Raw genomic sequence first — 19,127 nt, forward strand, 5'->3', positions numbered from 1 at the left:
CGGTGCATCAAGGACATAATTCTTCTGTACAGCAATGAGGATAATCCTCAAGTTACGGACCCAGTCTATGTAGTTGCTACCATCATCTTTCAACTCAGCTTTCTCCAGGAACGCGTTAAAATTCAAGGGAACGGTAGCATGGGCCATTGATCTACAATATAGATTTGCAAAGACTACTAGGACTAAGTTCATGATAAATTTAAGTTCAATTAATCAAATTACTAATGAACCCCCACTTAAATCAACATCCCTCAAGTTGTCTATGTGATACATGATCCAAATCAACTAACCCATGTACGATCATCACATGAGATGGGGCAGTCTTCAATGGTGAACATCTCCATGCTGATCATATCTACTATATGACTCATGTTCAATCTTTCGGTCTCCAATGTTCTGAGACCATGTCTGTACATGCTAGCCTCGTCAAGTTTAACCCAAGTATTCTGCATGTGCAAAACTGGCTTACACCCATTGTATGTGAACGTAGAGTCCATCACACCCGATCATCACGAGGTGCTTTGAAACAATGAACTTTAGCAACTGTGCATACTCGGGGAGAACACTTTTATCTTGAAATTAAGTGAAGGGATCATCTTATAATGCTACTGTCGTTCTAAGAAAAATAAGATGCATAAAGGATAAACATCACATGCAATCAAAATATGTGACATGATATGACCATCATCATCTTGTGCTTTTGATATCCATATCCAAAGCAACGACATGATCTCCATCGTTACCGGCGTGACACCTTGATCTCCATCGTTGTGTCGGGGTCGTCTCGCCAACTATTGCTTCTACAACTATTGATAACGCATAGCAATAAAGAAAAGCAATTACATGGCGCTTAGTGATTGACACGCAGATCATACAATAATTAAAGACAACCCTAAGGCTCATGCCGGTTGTCAACTGAATTGCTTGAGGACAAGCAATGAGTTAATCTTGGGGGAGTTGATACGTCTCCATCGTATCTACTTTTCCAAACACTTTTGCTTTTGTTTTGGACTCTAATTTGCATGATTTGAATGAAACTAACCCGGATTGACGTTGTTTTCAGCGGAATTGCCATGGTGTTATTTTTGTGCAGAAATCAAAGTTCTCAGATTGACTTGAAAATTTACGGAATTTTTTTATGGAATATATAAAAATGTTGGTGGAAAAATATACGAGAGGGGGCACCTAGGAGCCACAAGCTCAGGGGGGGCCCCACCCCCAGGACGCGCCCTCTAGGCTTGTGGGCCCCCTGGACCTCCGGCAACCCTAACTCCGACTCCATATATGCCTATTCACCAAGAAAAACAATCAGAGAGAAGGATTCATCACGTTTTACGATACGGAGCCGCCGCCATCTCCTGTTCTTCATTGGGAGGGCTGATCTGGAGTCCGTTTGGGGCTCTGAAGGGTTGAATTTAACGCCATCGTCATCATCAACCTTCCTCCATCACCAATTTCATGATGCTCACCGCCGGGAGTGAGTAATTCCTTTGTAGGCTTGCTGGAAGGTGATGGGTTGGATGAGATCTATCATGTAATCGAGTTAGTTTTGTTAGGGCTTGATGCCTAGTATCCATTATGTTCTGAGATTGATGTTGCTATGACTTTGCTATGCTTAATGCTTGTCACTAGGGCCCGAGTGCCATGATTTCAGATCTGAACCTACTATGTTTTCATGAATATATGTGTGGTCTTGATCCTATCTTGCAAGTTATATGCACCTATTACGAGTTAAGATCCGCATACCCCAAGGTGACAATAATTGGGATTCTTTCCGGTGATTATCGTAGTTGAGGAGTTCATGTATTCACTAAGTGCTAATGCTTTGTTCCGGTTCTCTATTAAAAGGAGGCCTTAATATCCCTTAGTTTCCTTATGGACCCCGCTGCCATGGGAGGGTAGGACAAAAGATGTCATGCAAGTTCTTTTCCATAAGCATGTATGAATATATACGGAATACACGCCTACATTAACTTGATGAATTGGAGCTAGTTCTGTGTCGCTCTAGGTTATAACTGTTACATGATGAATGCCATCCAACACAATTATCCATCACTTATCCAATGCCTCCGAGCTTTTCATACATTGATCTTGCTAAGTTACTTTCATTGCTGCTTCTGTTACAATCACTATAAAACTGTTACCATTTCTGTTACTGTTACTATTGCTACCGTTATCACTACTATCAAATTGTACCATACTACTTTGCTACTGATCACTTTGCTGCAGATATTAAGTCTTTCAGGTGCGTTTGAATTGACAACTCAACTGCTAATACTTGCGAATATTCTTTGGCTTCCCTTGTGTCGAATCAATAAATTTGGGTTGAATACTCTACCCTCGAAAACTGTTGTGATCCCCTATACTTGTGGGTTATCACCTAGTTTTCGGGTCCGGACCATAGGTCAGGCAAAAAGGGCGAGCATCCCAGGCCCCCTAGAGGGGAGGTCCCCAAAGGCTACCAAATTATACTAGTAGCCACTATATAATTATAAATTACATTTGAAATATTATTAAATACATAAAAGAGAGCCTCGGTTTGTAGGAGCTCAATTTGAGGAAGTTTGGAGATCATGAAAAACATATACACATAGTCATCCTCTGTGTCACATTATTTTGGGTTAAAACCTTGGGCATTCTCAACTATTGTTGGGACCACTGGGATCCCGAAGTGAGAGTCTGCTCTCTGGACAGCCCAAGTACCCAGGCTCTCTGACCCTCGGTTCTTGGAGTGGTGTTATCACCTCGGGTGACCCTGGGTCCCAGTACCCTTAACCCCAAGTCCCTAGAGTCCCCTCTAAAGCAACAATCACTTTGGCATTGGGGGTATAAATACCCACCCTTCTCCTTCCTCCAACCCAAATCCTTGACTTGACCTTCTTCACCATTATCAACTCTAAAATCTCGATTACTCTTCATCCCTCCACTCAAAACTCCACCAAACTTTGAGGATTGAAAGAGAACCACTCGATCTACACTTCCACCAAACCAAAGAGTGTGAACTTCGGGATACATTCGCATATCTGACTTGTTTGGTTTATCCTTTTCATACTTTAGTTATGTTTTCTTGCTAGCTAGTTTGATGTTCTTACTTATATATTGTGTTAGCTTTCTTGCCATATAAGTTGTTCCCATCGTAGTTTGCATATCTAGAGAACTTACTTTATCCCTAAAATTGGAAGTTATGCTAAACAATTGTAGTCTCCTACCCCCTCCCCCCCACCCTCTCTCTAGTCGACCTCTCAATCCATTTAGTGGACCGTGGAGTCACATGTATGAACAGTTGGGGAGGTGCTTTGTCATGATGCATGGTTAGTGACGCTACAATCTGAATGCAGCAAGAGTTGGTGCAAGGTGGACGTCCCGTTGTTCCAATCTTTGAGAGTAGTTCACTTGACGTATAAGTGGGGGTGTTTAAATAAATTTCTTTTTTCTTAATGAATAGGCAAAGCTCTTGATGGTTTCTTAAATAAAAACTTCATACCCGCTAAAGTCTTCTCCATGAACAGGTATGTAATCAATGGCTTGTGACACTAAACCTATTGCATATTCTCCTCAATTACACAACCTTCGTGTTTTTGCTAGCATCCATTGTTGGATCAAGCATCAATGTAAAACTCGTTTCCCTCCCAACTCTGATGAACACCCCAAACTGCAACCCTGCCCCTCCTAACTTACTGCCACCCCAGCAACATCTCTCACTTGGTTGCGCCTGCGATCCAAACGACCTAGACAAGCTCACCTCCCTTGGTTCCATCGCTATTTTCGCTCATGCATCACCGGCGGCTTCGCCTTGCAACCCTAACCACCCCAACAAGTTGGTAAGGCAGGGGAAGCACAAGGATCTCGGAGCAAATCCATTAATTCAACATACATATGGTGTGTTTGGTTTGAGCCCATGACAACTCTACCAAAAATTTGGCTTGCAAATATTTTTGTCAATGATTTGATTGCCCGGGTTTTTAGCAATGTTAGTATGAAAAATAAATTAGAGTAAAATAGAGGGTATGTGCATACCAAAATATTGGCAACCATCCCAGCAAAAACTAAAATTTTGCCCACGGCCATGTCTAAAACATACAACATATATGATATACGTATTACAATATTTTTTTTGTCCTTAGGACAAAAAGAGCAATTACATAATGAACATGTCTAGTGACAACTGTACTAGTGCTCATGCCCTCTGGCTTGTCTCATTTAGATCCCGTCTCATATGATCATCAGCGCATCAAGGGCACCATCCTAGCCTAGCCCTAGAGAGGCCCTTAATTCTGGCAATCCTGCTGGCCATTACAGGCTACACAGCCTAAAAGTCTAGTGTAACCCAAGACTTTTGCACTGTCATAGCCGCATTAAGCTGCCATTAGCACCTACGGAATTGCATTGTTTACTCTTAGTGGGTCGCTCGAGGAGCCGATGGAGTTTCTTAGTTTCAACTGTGCAGATCATACTTTAGTATACTGATCTTTGTCTTGTTAAGAAAGATTCTCTCTCTCTGTCGTGGAGCTGCAGCACAACTGTTGCTGCTATCGCAACATTTTCTGACAAACTGGACCAAAACATACTGTTCTTGGCGATTAATACAATGATACAATGGAGTACAAATTCAGATTCACCGAAAATGAATGGGAAAGGGAGGATCTAACGGATTAGTCCTGTTTCTGTCATAATGTCAATTTGAGGTCATTATAGCATACACAAATAACAGTCATTAAATGTACTGCAATCTATGCTCTGCAAATGGAACAATCCTGATCCATGTAGGGAGGAAAAGTTTACTACCGAAGAGTTGAGAATTCAGAATAGTCCACAGTTGGCAAACAGTACCACGCCACACACATGTAGACAGTAACACCAAAGAGATTTACCTCACAGATAAAAATAGAAACATTGACCCATTATACATATACACTAGCCCTGTTTGGGCCTGTCCCATTTCCCAGTATAATTCAGAAGTTGATATCCTTTGGCCCGTAAATTTCTCCGGACCTTGCAAGCTGCAGGATATGCAAAACAGCAGTCAAATTGCAGGCAGAACAGGCTTATAAATCCATTTTAAAATGCTGCAGCCTCTCATCTCAAGTTGGCCGTTCCAAGCTGCACATTGCATTCCGGCCGGTCCCCAACTCTGACCGCCCCCATGTTTCCTTCCAGTATTCAACTTTCCTCGCTCATGGCGTACTGGTCCAATCACCAGACCAATCCCTTTCAAAGACTATCACCAAAAGAGAAAGTTCTCCGGCCGCTGCGGCTGCCTTTATCTTGTCATGACCGTCGCACACACCTCCTCCTCTCTCGTCCTCCTCGCTCCTCCTCTCCCTCCTCTCTCTCTCTCTCCTCCCAGACAGAGAGACAGAGAGGGAGCCCATATCCATATCCAGTACTGCCTGCGACACTTGTGCTGCTGCGACTCCTGTTCTTTGGCCAGCCTTGTGCCCATCATCTGCATCAAGTACGGCCATAGGGGCCGGGGCCGGGGCCAGCATCTCGCGCAGTGACGACCGACCCTGCTGCGGTCACTTCACGGGTTTCGTCTGCTGCCATTACATTACATCGCCATGGATTCTTGATGGGAGTGGCATGGGACTGGGAGTGAGTGCCTCCAACCTCCAACGAGTTTAAAGAAAGCTTTCTGTGTGACCGCATTCCTCGAAATAAGTCGATCGCGGCCTACAAGGGCTTCTCCACCGATCGGCCGGAGCTGCAGATTTGTTTGCCATCTTTTGGGGGTTTTCTTGATGAGTTCTTGGTTGGTATGAGTGGAGTGGTTTGTTTTTCTCTTTTTCCTGCTTGGACAAAGGCATTTCTTGCTGGGTTCGTGCTCTTGTGTGGGCGTCGTAGCTTCTTCCATTTCTTGCTGGATTCGTGTTGATCTCTGCCTGAGGGTGCCGAAGATGAGCGTGCCGCACCTGTTCCGGTGTCCGATCAGCCTCGACATCTTCACGGACCCGGTGACGCTGTGCACGGGGCAGACGTACGACCGTCAATGCATCGAGCGGTGGCTCGCCGACGGCCACCGCACCTGCCCCGTCACAATGCAGGCCCTCGGCGACGGCGACACCACCGTGCTCGTGCCCAACCGCACCCTGCGCCACCTCATCGAGCGCTGGCTCTCCGCCGCCACCGACCACAGCCTCCCGGAGTCGGCGGACGACGATCCATCGCTTGCGGCGCTCAAGCGTTGCCTCCAGTCCGACGCCACCTCCGTCGCCGCCAAGATCGGCGCGCTCAAGAAGGTCTTGGCGCTGGCGTCCGAGTCCGACGTCGGCCGCGCGTGCATGCTGCAGCTGGGGTTCCTGTGCGTGCTCCTGCCGCTCGTCTTCCACGCCGCGCCGGCCGCGCCAGCGGAGCGCCACGCGGAGGCGGAGGAGCTCGCGCTGCAGTGCGCGCTCAGCCTCATGCCGTCCAACGCCGCTGCGCCGCAGCTCGACTGCCTCAACATGCTCAAGAAGGAGGACAACCTGGCGTCCTTCGTCCGGCTGCTGGGGCGAGGCAGCGGCCGGGCCAAGGCAGGCCTGTGCCGCCTCCTCGAGACCGTCGCCACGGCCGCGGCGACGCGGGACCTGGCGCTCGTCGTGGCCGCCTCGCCGCGCGTGTGGCAGGCGCTCCTGCCGCTCCTGCAGCAGCACGCCGGCCCGGCCACGGACGCGCGCGCCTCGGAGGCCGCGGTCCGCGCGATCGCCGCGGTCTGCGCCGCCGAGCCGGCGCGGGGCAGCGCCATCCATCACGGCGCGGTCGGCGCGCTCTTCAGGCACCTGTCGTGGTGGGCGTACGGCAAGGGCGGCGGCGCCGTGTCCAGCGCGCTGGCGGCGGTGGAGGCGCTGGCGGAGACGGAGGCCGGCCGCAGGGCGGTGGCGCGCGCACCCGGCGCGACGCGGATTCTCGTGAGGCACGTGTTCATGATGTCGTCGAGCAACGACGGGAGCGAGCACGCGGCGGCGGCGCTGCTGGCCGTGTGCAGGGAGTCGCGGGCGGCGCGGAGCGAGGCGGTGGGCGCCGGGGTGGTGACGCAGCTGCTGCTGCTGCTCCAGAGCCAGTGCGGCGCCAGGGCTAAGGCCAAGGCGAGGGCGCTGCTGAAGCTGCTCAAATCCAGGTGAACCAGAGCCGGGTACTCATTAGAGTTAGCGAGGATTTAGATGTTCTTGTAAGCTGTAAGTTTCTGCGTCAAGAATGTCTGCCAATGTCATGGTATTCAATAGCGTGCAAAACTTATGTAGTGGCAATTCTGTGAAGCTGCAGGCGTCAATTGAGAGATTAAATTATCCGGATGTATTGTGGCGATTCTTTTGATTCCAACTGTTTTGCTACTGGAAACTGCGATGCAGGAGTTGCATTAATTAACCTGGGAAAATTGTCAAACTAAGTTGTCTACCATTTATCTACGGTAAATACAAAGTAGAAAGCATATTAGCGGGGATAGCTCAGTTGGGAGAGCGTCAGACTGAAGATCTGAAGGTCGCGTGTTCGATCCACGCTCACCGCATTCATTTTTTTCTAATTTAGTCCTCGAAATCATTCAATATTGTTTCAAGATTTTGCTGTTGATTTCCGAGCTGCGAAAGGAAAACCAAGCACTTTTTGAAAATCTAAAGATGTACTCTATCTCCCGAGTTTTTTTTTATCACATGAGCTACAAACTAATGTTTTAACTAACACCCCGCCATTTCAGAATCTAGACTCATCACGAACCAATCTGTAGTTGGATGGTTGGGAGGGTAGATGGTATCCCCAACCTATCAAGGTCCAAGTTCTGGTGCTCGCATTATTCCTGAATTTATTTCAGGATTTCCGACAATATGCGTTCAGTGGGAGGAGACGTTCCCGTCGATTACGAGGCGTCTGTGGTGACTTTGTCAGTCTCAAGATAATATGCCGGCTCAGTCTCTCGGAAGTGCTTATAGGGGTAGGGTCTCATTCGTAGGGATGAGTGTATCCGCGTATATATAACCGCCTGCTGTCTATAGTGTATTCTCAAAAAAAAAGTCTACACTCAGCAATTCATATTAATTTTTAACCATATAGTTATTCGGAAACACCCAGAGGGTCTTTGGTCCCAATGGACCTGAACTGGAAAAAAATAGAAATTTCAAAAAGAGTCAAAAATCTAAAAATAGCCAAAAGAATCTTGAAACTTTTCGAAATCAAACATGATAATATATTACACTAGTGTGAAAAGTTTCGCGGAGGAAAATTTTGAGCTACTCTAGGGCCAAAAAAACAAAATTGTCAATACAAAAGGTGTGGATAGTAACTTTTATATAGTGGCGATTTTTCCCCCAAAAATAACATGATAGACATTCATTTGAAACTTTTTAGCATACTCTTGTAAGTTTGATGTCGAGTGTCCTCAAATTCGTCGCAAATAAGAAGTTTGAATGCAAATCATCCTTTTATTGCATCCATAGTAACCAAAATAGAGTTTTCCCACACACATGGATGCACACAAACATATTGGCATAAACCTAGTCCTTATCTTTTCCCAAAGACGCACTCACGCAAAAAAACAAAGTCAAAAAGTTTAGGTTTTTCATCGCAAAATGTCGAGAAGAAAACATTAAAGTCTCTCCATTGGAAACGCTTGTAAGTTTGTGAGTTTAATGCACTCAAAGTACTAACGTTGCTTGCATGGTCGCAAACGTCCTATTCTAGGAAGATCTAGATCTTCACTATTTGTTGAAGATGCACATGCACACGCGCTCACCATGCCACTTCAGAATCTAGGGGGCGGTAGAGGATTGCAATCCATAGAAACTTTACCTATGAACGACCTTTAGTTGCAAGAAGTGGTAACTCTCGCAGAATTTTCTGTGGTGAAACCAAACTTTCATTATTTTCTATGTATCGATGGATTTCAATGCCATGACACCCTACCCCTTTTTTTTCGAACTCCTTTTTGTTTGAAATACTATAAAGCAAACTGGCACTAGAGGTTTGTTTTATTATAAGGATTTCATAGGAGTTGTGAAGGATTGAAATCCTTAGGAATTTTACTACTATATGTGGGTTGTTTGATTCGGATGATTGAAATCTACAGAAACATTTCCAAAGATTTATGTGCACTACATTTCAAAGGAAATTTTCCCTCCACTTGCAAAGAGTCCCTTGTTTTTCCTTTGCAGACAAAAACACTTCACTGCCAATTTAATCCCGTAAAATTCAAGTGGGAATGATGTTGCAATTCCCGTGTTTTTTCTATTCATGTGTTCTTTATTTTTGAAACCATGTGAATCAAAGAGGCTCTAGTACTAGCTAGCTAAAATTCTAGCATTCTTATTGTTTTAACCCATAAATTTTACCTTAAATATAATAGTAAAAGGACAGACCAGTGCTAGAAACTTACATACTAGCTGAGTCTGAGGAAGGATTATACGAGGCAAGCCTTACCCTACACATGCACAGTGCAATGCAATGAAGCTCTGTCAAACCAAAGGAGCTCTTGGTGGGAAGTACTTCACCACTACACCAAGCCTGTCTTTAAATAAAATAACAAAGAAACAAAATTTGTAATTATCGGTGCACTAGCTTCTAAAAGAATATGTTCAAGGCAAATTTGCAGGGTGTTTTTGGTTCACAGAATTCTAAAAACATAAGAATATCATGACATGTTGGATCCTAGAGGAATTGAAAGCGTATGGATGTGCAACAAAAGTTGTGTGGTTGCATCAAATGAAAAATGCAAGAAACTTTGGTCAAGGATTATGTGTGTGCCATAACTGTCAAGAAAGAAACAACTGTCCTCCGGATTTTTCTTTGCAACTTTATGTCATTGGCTTTCGACTTGAATGCGAACATCAGCTCGATGCATCCAAAAAACCATGTTCTCGGTTACAGGAAAGATGCACCCACACGATTTCATAATATATACATTCACTTTTTCTCCAATGTTTTACCATGAACATTAGCCAGCTAAATTTCCAATATCTGACACGAAAGTCGACGATCCCTCCTAACAACAACTGTGAGCTTGCGCAAACTGGCGAGTTTACAACCCTATTGCTATAAGGGTTTGTATTGATTTACATCATGATATAACGGCCTATATATATATACAGATCTTCATGATACATCCTCTTTCCTCGAGAACCCTTTTCGACTGTACAGTAAATCAGACCGGTGCCGCAACACAAAGCTACAAGAGGCTGCAGACAGAACAACTCTGAGCATCTACCATGTTATGGGTGCATTTTTCATGCTGAAGCTCCACAAAAGACCCTTAGAACCTTTTTGGAGAACCGTAAGGACTATGGAGTTTCAAGGAGCCATCCTGCCAGGGATCCGGCATCCGTCGTGCCTGATTCAGCGCGTAGCTTGATGAATTGTAAGCCGCAGCACCAGACGAGAGCATTGGGTGGGGCGGAGACGGCAAGCAGCTCCAGTTGGACTGCTTAAATTGCCTCAGTGGGCTTGAGCAGGGGGACACCGGTAGAGACATGTTTGTTCTCACAGGAATAGGGCTGCTAAAGCATATACATATTTTTTGTTAACAAAAATATGATGTTACGAGAAGGGTGAAAATGAGGATGGACGCGAAGTATTTAAGTACCTCGAGGTACGGGGTGAAGGGACAGTTGTAGAAAATCCGGTAAAATCTCGCGCACTCACACCTATATCCCTTAGGGGAGTAATACTTCTTCGTGATGGCAACTCCCTGTTAGACTGCAACGAGAGAGGGCAGCATAAGGAGTGTGAGCTTTCAGAGAACAGATAGCATAAATGGAGCAAACAATGATACCTTTTTCCTTGAATAACAACAATCATGCAATGAACTTTACAAAAAAGAAGTCACAGATTACTCATGAACTCGTTTAGAGCAGACATAATAGGATCTTTTATGAAACTAAGCCAAAAACCCCACAAAGTTGATCTGGTGTTGCATACAATGACAAAAAAAACAGAATAGTGCTTCTAGCTATTTCTTAAATTGGTCCAGACTGAGTCCAAGTAAATTCAATAGTTCATGCAAATGTCAAGCACTCATGTCAGTGGGTCACTATAATAATTGACCCTCTCTTCCCCAAGCGGCGACGCAAATCAAGAATGGTGCCGGAGGGCCTAATGGGCAACACATGGGCACGAGACATCCAAGGGATGCTTGGGATCCACAAGATTGGGCAATACCTGAAGCTATGGCAGGCCGTGCAGCACGTCTCTCTCACGCACGAGCCTGACCGATTGCGCTGGAGGTGGACGGCCAGCGGTACTTACACGGCACAATCTTGCTATGCCGCGACGTTCCATGGGTCCACGAGGTGCCCCTCATGGAAACTGACATGGAGGAGTTGGGCACCGCCGCGTGTTCGGTTCTTCCACTGGCTTGCCAACCAGGACCGTTGCTGGACGGCGACACGGCTCGCGCGCCACAGCCTGCAACACCACCCAAGGTGCCTCATGTGTGATCAGGCACCGGAGACAATTCAGCACCTGCTCCTGGCCTGCCCATTCTCCAGGCAATCTGGCACGCCATCCTGGACTGGACACGCATTCCTCCACAGCCACCGCACAACGAACCGACGCTCATGGACTGGTGGCAGAGAACAAAAGGGCAGACGCCCCACGCGCTGCGCAAAGGCCTGCAGTCCATCGCCATGCTCATCCCATGGATGATATGGAAGCAACGGAACGAATGCGTCTTTGAAAATGCGCGACCCTCTGTAGAAGCTTTAGTGGATAGGATTAAGGCCGAGGCCAAAAACTGGGCACAAGCCGGGGCACAGGGGCTCAGGATTGTCCTGCCCACATCCTGGGATGTCCACTGAAGGGGAACCTGACCCTTGTAACACTAGCCTCCTAGGAGGACTGTAATCCCCCCCATCTTTTCAATGCAATGAAGCGCAAATCCTTTGCGTTTTCTCGAAAAATAAGTGACCCTCTCTTTGGCTTTTTTTTACAGTAACTTCTACTACAAACAAAATGGTACTCCCTCCGTCCCGAATTATTTGTCTATGATTTGTCTAGATAGAGATGTATCTAGACAAGTTTTGTGTTAGATACATCCGTATCTAGACAAACCTAAGACAAGTAATTTGGGACGGTGGTAATAGTATAATAAGACTCATCAAACTATTGCTTTTATTGGACACTTTCTACTTTAAACATCGGACTGTTTTATTTTTTACATGAAAGGATCAAGGGCATAAGGTTTGATGGGCTGATAAAGGTCCACTCCGTCCAGTCACACGATTGGTATCAAAACTTCTGCATGAGTTCGCCGCTGGCTGCCGGCGTGCTTGCACGAGTCTGCTCTTCCCCTGCAGGCGGCAGCCGTCGTTGCCGCGGAGACCCACCTTCCATTGTTCATCCATCCAACCAGAATAAGACCTAGGTCTATAGAGTTACCACACAATGGTCTAGCATTTTTCATTCTTGGAATTACCGTATGAGCCACGCAATTTGTTGAACTCTTCCAGTTTTGACCCTGAAATCAGCACTACCATCCTCCGCTACTCAGGTTTTACGCACTAGTATAAACTAATATGACCATTAGATTCCTAAAAATGGACAGCTCACATCGATTTGATGTACCGTAAAAGTCCTCTATCTTCTTATTGGGAAAAAGGCCAGAGAACAAACACATACTTAAGAAGTGAGTTTATGGACTAACTATACCATTGTATGCTTCACATCTGCTGGAGCAGAAAATGCATTTCTCAATGCACTGTCTTTTGCTGCTCTTACTGCTGGATGGTCCTGAACAAAAGGATGGTCCATCAACTGACTTGCGGTGGCGCGAGATGCTGGATTACGTTTTAAGCATAGTTTCAAAAAACTTCTCCCATCCTCAGAAAAAATATCTGGGATTTCAGGTGTATCTTTACTGTTTGCAATCTTAAATATTGCAGCTACCTACAAGGCCAGATTGGAGAAGATTGAGTCAGCCTGAATTTGTCACGGCTACATTGAAACAGAAATACAGTTGCAACTTAGAAGCATACCCCTTCATACTGGTGCCAAGGAGGTCTTGCCGTTGCCATCTCAATAATTGTACATCCCAAACTCCAAATGTCAACAGCTAGATTGTAACCTTTGCTGTTCATAATAACCTGCATGTTTTCAATATTGAGTAGAGCTTTACTGACAAGGGTACAATTAGCAATGAAGAATACGGTTTCAAGGTTTAGTGTAAAGAAAGGAGGCAGCTCACCTCAGGAGCCATCCAGTAAGGACTTCCTTTGAAAGAGCGTATTTCAGCAAAAGATGATATCTGCTTGAACACAACAAATGAGATAAACGGGCTTGGAGGGGGAGAAGAAGATACAGTGTAGAATTTGTGTTTTCGTTGTATATGCATGTTTGGGCCAAGGCTCATATGGTAGTATTAACAAAGACCACAACTATCTCTTTAAAGGACGCGAATATCTGGCAAACGTTCTCTGGGAGAGAAATTGCCAGCAAACGCCAAAGCTGCCATGCCAACACAACTAAAAACGTCATGCATTTGTTAGGGACTTGCCATGTACGGAAGGAAAAATTGCCATGTGTAGGGAAGAATTGCCAGCAAATGCAGTGTGACTTTTTTTTAAATGTCACTCTTGATTTTGATCAAGCGGCTGTAAGGACATTCGCTCGGAACTCCTTCCCAGCAAAAATGTGCCCATTAGTATTTCTGCTCTTTAAAAATAGAATACCTAGGATTGCTATCTTACAGATGAGACTTTTTTTTAACATAGTGCTACGCACAGAGAATGGACGTAGGGAAGGGAGCAGAAAGGGAAAACTGCATACATGCTTAGCCATGCCAAAGTCGGCAAGTTTAACATCACCATTAGGGCCAACAAGTATGTTTGCTCCTTTAATATCTCTGCCATGAAAAATTAGTATCAATCAATTATTCTATTGTACTACCTATGTAATGTGTAGAAGTTATACAAGCTGTATACTACCTGTGGACAGTGTTCTTCGCATGCAAATACGCAAGACCAGCGAGAATTTGACCAGTATAACTGCGAATCACAGGTTCCTTAAAAGGGCCATACTCCCTAAGTAACTTATGAATTGAGCCCCCAGAAACATACTCAAGATAAATTGAAAGGGTCTCATCAGTCTGTAAGAGAAGGCACACGGTTAGAAAGTCTAAACACAGGCAATTACTTGGCAATGTACTTCCAATAAAAGCTGATAACCACTAAAGAGCAAAATCATATAAATTCCTTCCAGGAGAGAAGAGTACAGGAAGAAAAATGGAGTAAAACATATGCAAGCCAGGTGAGAGGAAAAGCAACAAAATACTTTAAGTCAAACAGAAGCATGTCCAAAGAGGTGGATGGGAGTCAAATAATCCGGGTAAAGCAATTAGCGTGCCTACATAAATTACAATCAATGTTTTTGAAGAACTCCATATTACCTTGAACTTTGATGGTGTGTCTAATTTTGCCTCATGAACTACAAAACCAGCTATCACACCAACCCCTGATATTCTAAAACCAGTGCATTTAACCCCTTAGGATTTGGTGGCAGTTTTGCCAACATTAAAGAAGTAGACTGGAGAATCTGTATTATGAGTGAATATTGCAGGTCTTCTCCTCCCATACATGCTTATACTTGTACATGTAGATATACAACGAATTTATATCATTGGTTCCATAGCCTCCCAAACTACTGAATAAATTCCACAAACTTCCCGTCAAACAAGTCACTGTGGGTGCATCAAAGGACAGAAATTCAGGAAATTGCTACAGCGCGTGTATATATTGCCAAGCATTTCTTTGGTAGCATTAAGCGTAAAATCCTGGTGAACCTTGTGAGAATGAGTAACCTGGCATTTTTTTATGTGCATCTACACACAAGGCCCTTGTCAAAACAGCAACTCTAAGCAACATATAAGCTATGAAATCGTTTTTGCAGAATGAAATCATTTCATTTAACCATTTTTAGATATCATATGTTTGTATAAAGGCAACCTAACTACCGCATGGTTAATGTAGTTTTATGCGTAGGTGGATCCTGTTATCATATTTTTGTGTGTATATATGCAACATTTCCACAATATGTGTTACGAGACAAGGCATCATTTTGTGAGCAATGCCAGTAGCAACAGAAAGAACCTTTCATTATGGATAAAATTCATCATTTGTGAACTTTAGTAAACTGAATTTCCCACCGACTTGACTTTACCTCTATGTGCATGAGACCTTAATGCCCACATCATTAATTTTCATTGAACTTTATAAACTTGGCATTATTTTCTCTCACGAGCCCATCCCATCAAAAATTTGGATGGATCCAAAGAGCAAATAATTATTCGAATATGGCTGCACACAGACAGAGCAGACGGTTTATCAAATAGAACTTACCATATCACTATCATAGTATTGCACAACGTTCGGGTGCGATGCTTTCTTAAGCATGTCTATTTCCTGTTAATACGGAAAGAATAACATGTTGTTCAGTCAATTAAACAGGTAAGGAAAATACCGTTGCGGTGCGTAGAAAGACAAGTAAGTTAACTGAATAAGATAATCAACCTGATTCAGTTGCTTGAGTCGTTCTTTCGAATGTGGATCATCTGAAATTACTTGCACTTCCTTAATCGCGCAAAACTGCCCATTTTCACTGCATAATTGGTAGTGAGATAAGAGTTCTTGTACAGACTGCCTTCCCAAACATTTAGGCAACACCCCAAGACATTCAATCAATATAAACAATTTGACATCAGAAAATTCGAGCGAAACAACAGTGTGCTAAGTACATATACATTAGGCATGATCCCTTGAGAGCTACTCCCTCCGTTCGGAATTACTTGTCGCAGAAATGGATGTATCTAGACCGTTCGGAATTACTTGTCGCAGAAATGGATGTATCTAGACATATTTTCGTTCTAGATACATCCATTTCCGAGACAAGTAATTCCGAACGGAGGGAGTAGATGCTACATAATCTCATATGTCAACTTATAAAGGCATCTACTGGAATATTGAACAATTTAGCACATCCCATACTTTTCTATAGGTTTTGTAGCATATAATAAGACATTAATGCATTGAGTTCCATATGATAATCAAATCGCAATGATACGAACACATGAAAAAACCATGATACCTGTTAAATCCAAGGTAAACCTGGCCAAATGTTCCACTCCCTAATAGTTTCCCCTTTTTCCACCGTGATTGGGACTGTGAGCAAGCAGTAGGAGATGTAGGAAGAGGCGAGCAAGCAGTGGGAGATGGAGGAAGAGGTGAACAAGCAGTGGGAGATGGAGGTAGAGGTGGGCAAGCACCGGGAGCTGGAGGAAGAGGCAAGGGATGAGGCGGGCTTCTCAAACCCTCACTCATTTTCAATGGTGACCTGGGGCTAAACCCGAATTCTTTTGAATGTACATTATTCACAGCAAAGGCATGGGCTTTTCGGCCAGGGGATGGGCTTCTCGTTCTTGGACCAAATATATCTTCAGTCAACATTCTGCCACGTGAACAACTGGCTTCGCTAGTTGAAGGATCATCGTTATTATGCACATGAAGAGCCCTCATGTTAGAAACATTCGCCTCAAAGAACTTGTGATGCTCCCGTGGCATACTACATGACATGAAGTGTTTGTCTTCATTTAAGATCATAGCTGTGTCAGATGCCATATCTCTTCCCTTGGCAAAAGCAATTGGATCCATGGACCTGGAGATTATGCCAAGCAACAAAGAACCATCAACAGACGTATAAACATCATTTGGAAATGAACATATCAATACCAAACAAAGTACTCCCTCCGTCCCAAAATTCTTGTCTTATATATGTATAAATACGGATGTATCAAGTCACGTTTTAGTATTAGATACATCCGTATCTAGACTAATCTAAGACAAGAATTTTGGGACGGGAGGAGTATAAAAGAACGCACTAATTGAAGTAACCAAATCAGAAGATATGATCTTGGAACTAGAATAGAAGCATATTGAGTGCAGAACTCAAAGGATATTTACCCATAAACATCAAAAAGAACTGCAAGCATAAACAATATGTTAGCAGAATAATCTGCATTCCAACTAAAACGTAAAGTTGTTCAGCCTTTTTTCCGAATATTTCTTCAATCACAAATCATAAAACGCCTTGGCATCCGTAGTCACCCCGCCTAGGACTAGGTGTACATATTTTACCCAAAAACAAATGAAGTGGCTTACAATTGTAGAAGTGCAACGACCACGGAAGAGGTCAACAGGAGAAGTTGGTGCGAAGTCACACTGTTGGCTCCGAGTCTCTAACTCTGCATTTTGACTCGAATTTCCCTATTAAAAGTTGCTAAGACCACTAACCATTCACACTAAACCTGACGCCTCTACCTTTCGAGTAAGCCGCAATTCCCCCAAATTCAATCACAGTGTCACCCCAAATTCAGCTTCAACTTCACCCCAAACGTGAAAATTGAACGGGTGAGCAGGGCAGCAGACTCCAGGCTGCAGCAAATTCGCAGGTAAGCCATAACCATCGGGCGATCAGCCGCATACCTAGACACGTGGTGATCCGGCGCGTCATCCGGCGAAGAGCACACGCTGGAGCCCGAGGCCGAAGAGCAGCCCGCCACATCCGTGGCCTCCTCGCATAGTGGGTCCGGGCTAATCACGGGCACCGGGAGCTTGTACTGGAACTCGGCGCCGCCCCGGCCATGGCGCGCGGCCGGCGAGTCGAGGCTGCGGGCCTTCTCCCGCGCCCGGGGGGTCGGGGACGGGGACGGGGACGGGTAGTCGAGGTCGACGGACTTGCGCGAGGGGGAGGAGGCGGCGGAGGAGACGGCCGCGGCGCCGGGCTTGGGCTTGGACCTGGACCTCAATTTGCCGCGAAACCAGCCTGGCACAGGCATCGCGGTAGGTGGGGCCCCGTCGGCGCCGAGCGTGCCGTCGAGCCGGAGCGGTGGGGAGGGGGAGGGGGGCAGGCGCGCGCGAGCGAGCGAGGAAGGCGCGGGGTAGGAGCCGACGCGACGACGACGCTTTAGGCGAGGGGGGGAGGAGGAGGAGGAGAAAGAAGAGTGGTGGAGTAGACAAAAGTGGGGGGGATATTTTTTCGGAGAGAAAAAGAAATGGATATCGCGGGATGCGTGGGAAGTTACTGCCTGCGAGTGGGTGGCAGGCAGCTGCCGCGACGGCGACGCCGCGGGTCCACGTGCGGCTGATGGGGTGGAAATCGCTGACGACTGGGTCCCGGTGCTCTGGTCCGTGCTGTCAGTGGGCGAATGGTGCTGATGCCGGGGGAGGTTTCGCTTCTCGGATCCGATGGTTGCCCGCGGCGGCTTGCGACGGTGCCTGCCGGGCGGCTGCATGTGGGGTCAGGGTGCGTGATCGTGAGCGCGCGCGCGCGTACGTGCGTCTCCTTTCCTGGCTCCCGTGTGGAATCTTCGTGGATGGATAGTGGTGGCGCTCGCCGGAAGTTTGGTGGGGCACGGGAAAGGTGACGGTGGGTAGGAGACGCGCTGACGTGTCACCCAACCGCAAGTTAACTACTGTACTGGAGTACAAGCACATACAGACACAGTGTATCAAAGTGTAGTCTAGATAGTTGGGTATTCAAGTCTTAGCCTTGACATTGGTGGCCCTATTTTGTTGAATTTATTTTGGGATTTTTGACTACGCGCATTCAGGGAGAGGAAACGTTTCCATTAACTACGACGGTATTTATGGAGATTTTGTCAATGTCAAGATGATGTGCCGGCTCAGTATCTCGGATGTGTTCATAGGGATAAGGTGCACAATAATGTGTTCATAGGGGTGAGTGTATGTGCCTATGTACTCACATTCAAAAGAAAGTGTTGATTTCTCAAATTTTTAAAATGCCACAAGCAAGGATATAGACCACTATAAATGCTCTTAGCAAGAAAAAAGGTAGGATGATCTAGTCCGTTAATGGCGCATGTAGTCAAGGGTCCTATATATGCACGGCTATCATGTGTTTTTAACCATCATCCTTGGAATCTAATCTTCGAGTAGGAATTCACGTGCCACGCAATTATTAACTTGGACTGGAAAACTGAAGATTGAATGGCTACCGTTTTGAGTTGTGTGCATGTCGTTGGAGCCTAAAACAACGAGAGTACAAATGAATTTATATAAGGTTTTCTCTAGTTTACAGGAATTTTATAAAAAAACGAAATCTTTGGGGCCCTTTAGTTTATAGGAACATAATGATATTTCTGTGCAAGATAGGACTTA

The 19,127-nt window shown here is 45.3% G+C and overlaps 2 protein-coding genes and 1 non-coding gene across 4 annotated transcripts; 2 read left to right on the top strand and 1 right to left on the bottom strand.

The window, feature by feature from the left end:
- Nucleotides 1–4,912: 4,912 nt before the first annotated feature.
- LOC119364335 (U-box domain-containing protein 26-like) lies at nucleotides 4,913–7,293 on the top strand. Its single transcript, XM_037629795.1, has one exon. It carries the CDS (start codon nucleotides 5,898–5,900, stop codon nucleotides 7,098–7,100), a length of 1,203 nt encoding a protein of 400 aa, XP_037485692.1. The 5' UTR covers nucleotides 4,913–5,897; the 3' UTR covers nucleotides 7,101–7,293.
- Nucleotides 7,294–7,413: 120 nt separating this feature from the next.
- Nucleotides 7,414–7,486, top strand: TRNAF-GAA. Its single transcript has one exon. It is a non-coding gene; the product is annotated as a tRNA-Phe (tRNA).
- A 2,354-nt stretch (nucleotides 7,487–9,840) lies between these two features.
- On the bottom strand, nucleotides 9,841–17,878 carry LOC119364336 (mitogen-activated protein kinase kinase kinase 3-like). 2 transcript variants are annotated; one of them, XM_037629796.1, is made up of 11 exons: nucleotides 17,433–17,878; nucleotides 16,039–16,605; nucleotides 15,465–15,552; nucleotides 15,294–15,356; nucleotides 13,884–14,044; nucleotides 13,726–13,801; nucleotides 13,145–13,204; nucleotides 12,936–13,043; nucleotides 12,610–12,846; nucleotides 10,547–10,659; nucleotides 9,841–10,460 (listed from the first exon to the last, which is right to left on the bottom strand). In XM_037629796.1, the coding sequence occupies exons 1-11, from the start codon at nucleotides 17,783–17,785 to the stop codon at nucleotides 10,217–10,219; spliced, it is 2,070 nt and encodes a 689-aa protein (XP_037485693.1). In that variant the 5' UTR covers nucleotides 17,786–17,878; the 3' UTR covers nucleotides 9,841–10,216. The 2 variants fall into 2 exon arrangements, with proteins under 2 accessions (XP_037485693.1, XP_037485694.1); XM_037629797.1 differs by having other exon boundaries at nucleotides 9,841–10,457; nucleotides 17,433–17,876.
- Nucleotides 17,879–19,127: the final 1,249 nt, after the last annotated feature.

This window comes from Triticum dicoccoides, chromosome 2B (assembly GCF_002162155.2).
Source record: "Triticum dicoccoides isolate Atlit2015 ecotype Zavitan chromosome 2B, WEW_v2.0, whole genome shotgun sequence".
Classification (NCBI taxonomy): domain Eukaryota; kingdom Viridiplantae; phylum Streptophyta; class Magnoliopsida; order Poales; family Poaceae; genus Triticum; species Triticum dicoccoides.

Excerpts from the sequence above, each read along its gene's own strand:
- LOC119364335 (XM_037629795.1), top strand. The coding sequence starts at position 5,898 with ATGAGCGTGCCGCACCTGTTCCGGTGTCCGATCAGCCTCGACATCTTC.
- LOC119364336 (XM_037629796.1), bottom strand. The coding sequence starts at position 17,785 with ATGCCTGTGCCAGGCTGGTTTCGCGGCAAATTGAGGTCCAGGTCCAAG. Across the intron at positions 14,045-15,293 it reads AATACTATGATAGTGATATG|ACTGATGAGACCCTTTCAAT; the intron begins GTAAGTTCTATT and ends CTTCTCTTACAG. Across the intron at positions 13,205-13,725 it reads ACTTTGGCATGGCTAAGCAT|ATATCATCTTTTGCTGAAAT; the intron begins GTATGCAGTTTT and ends GTGTTCAAGCAG.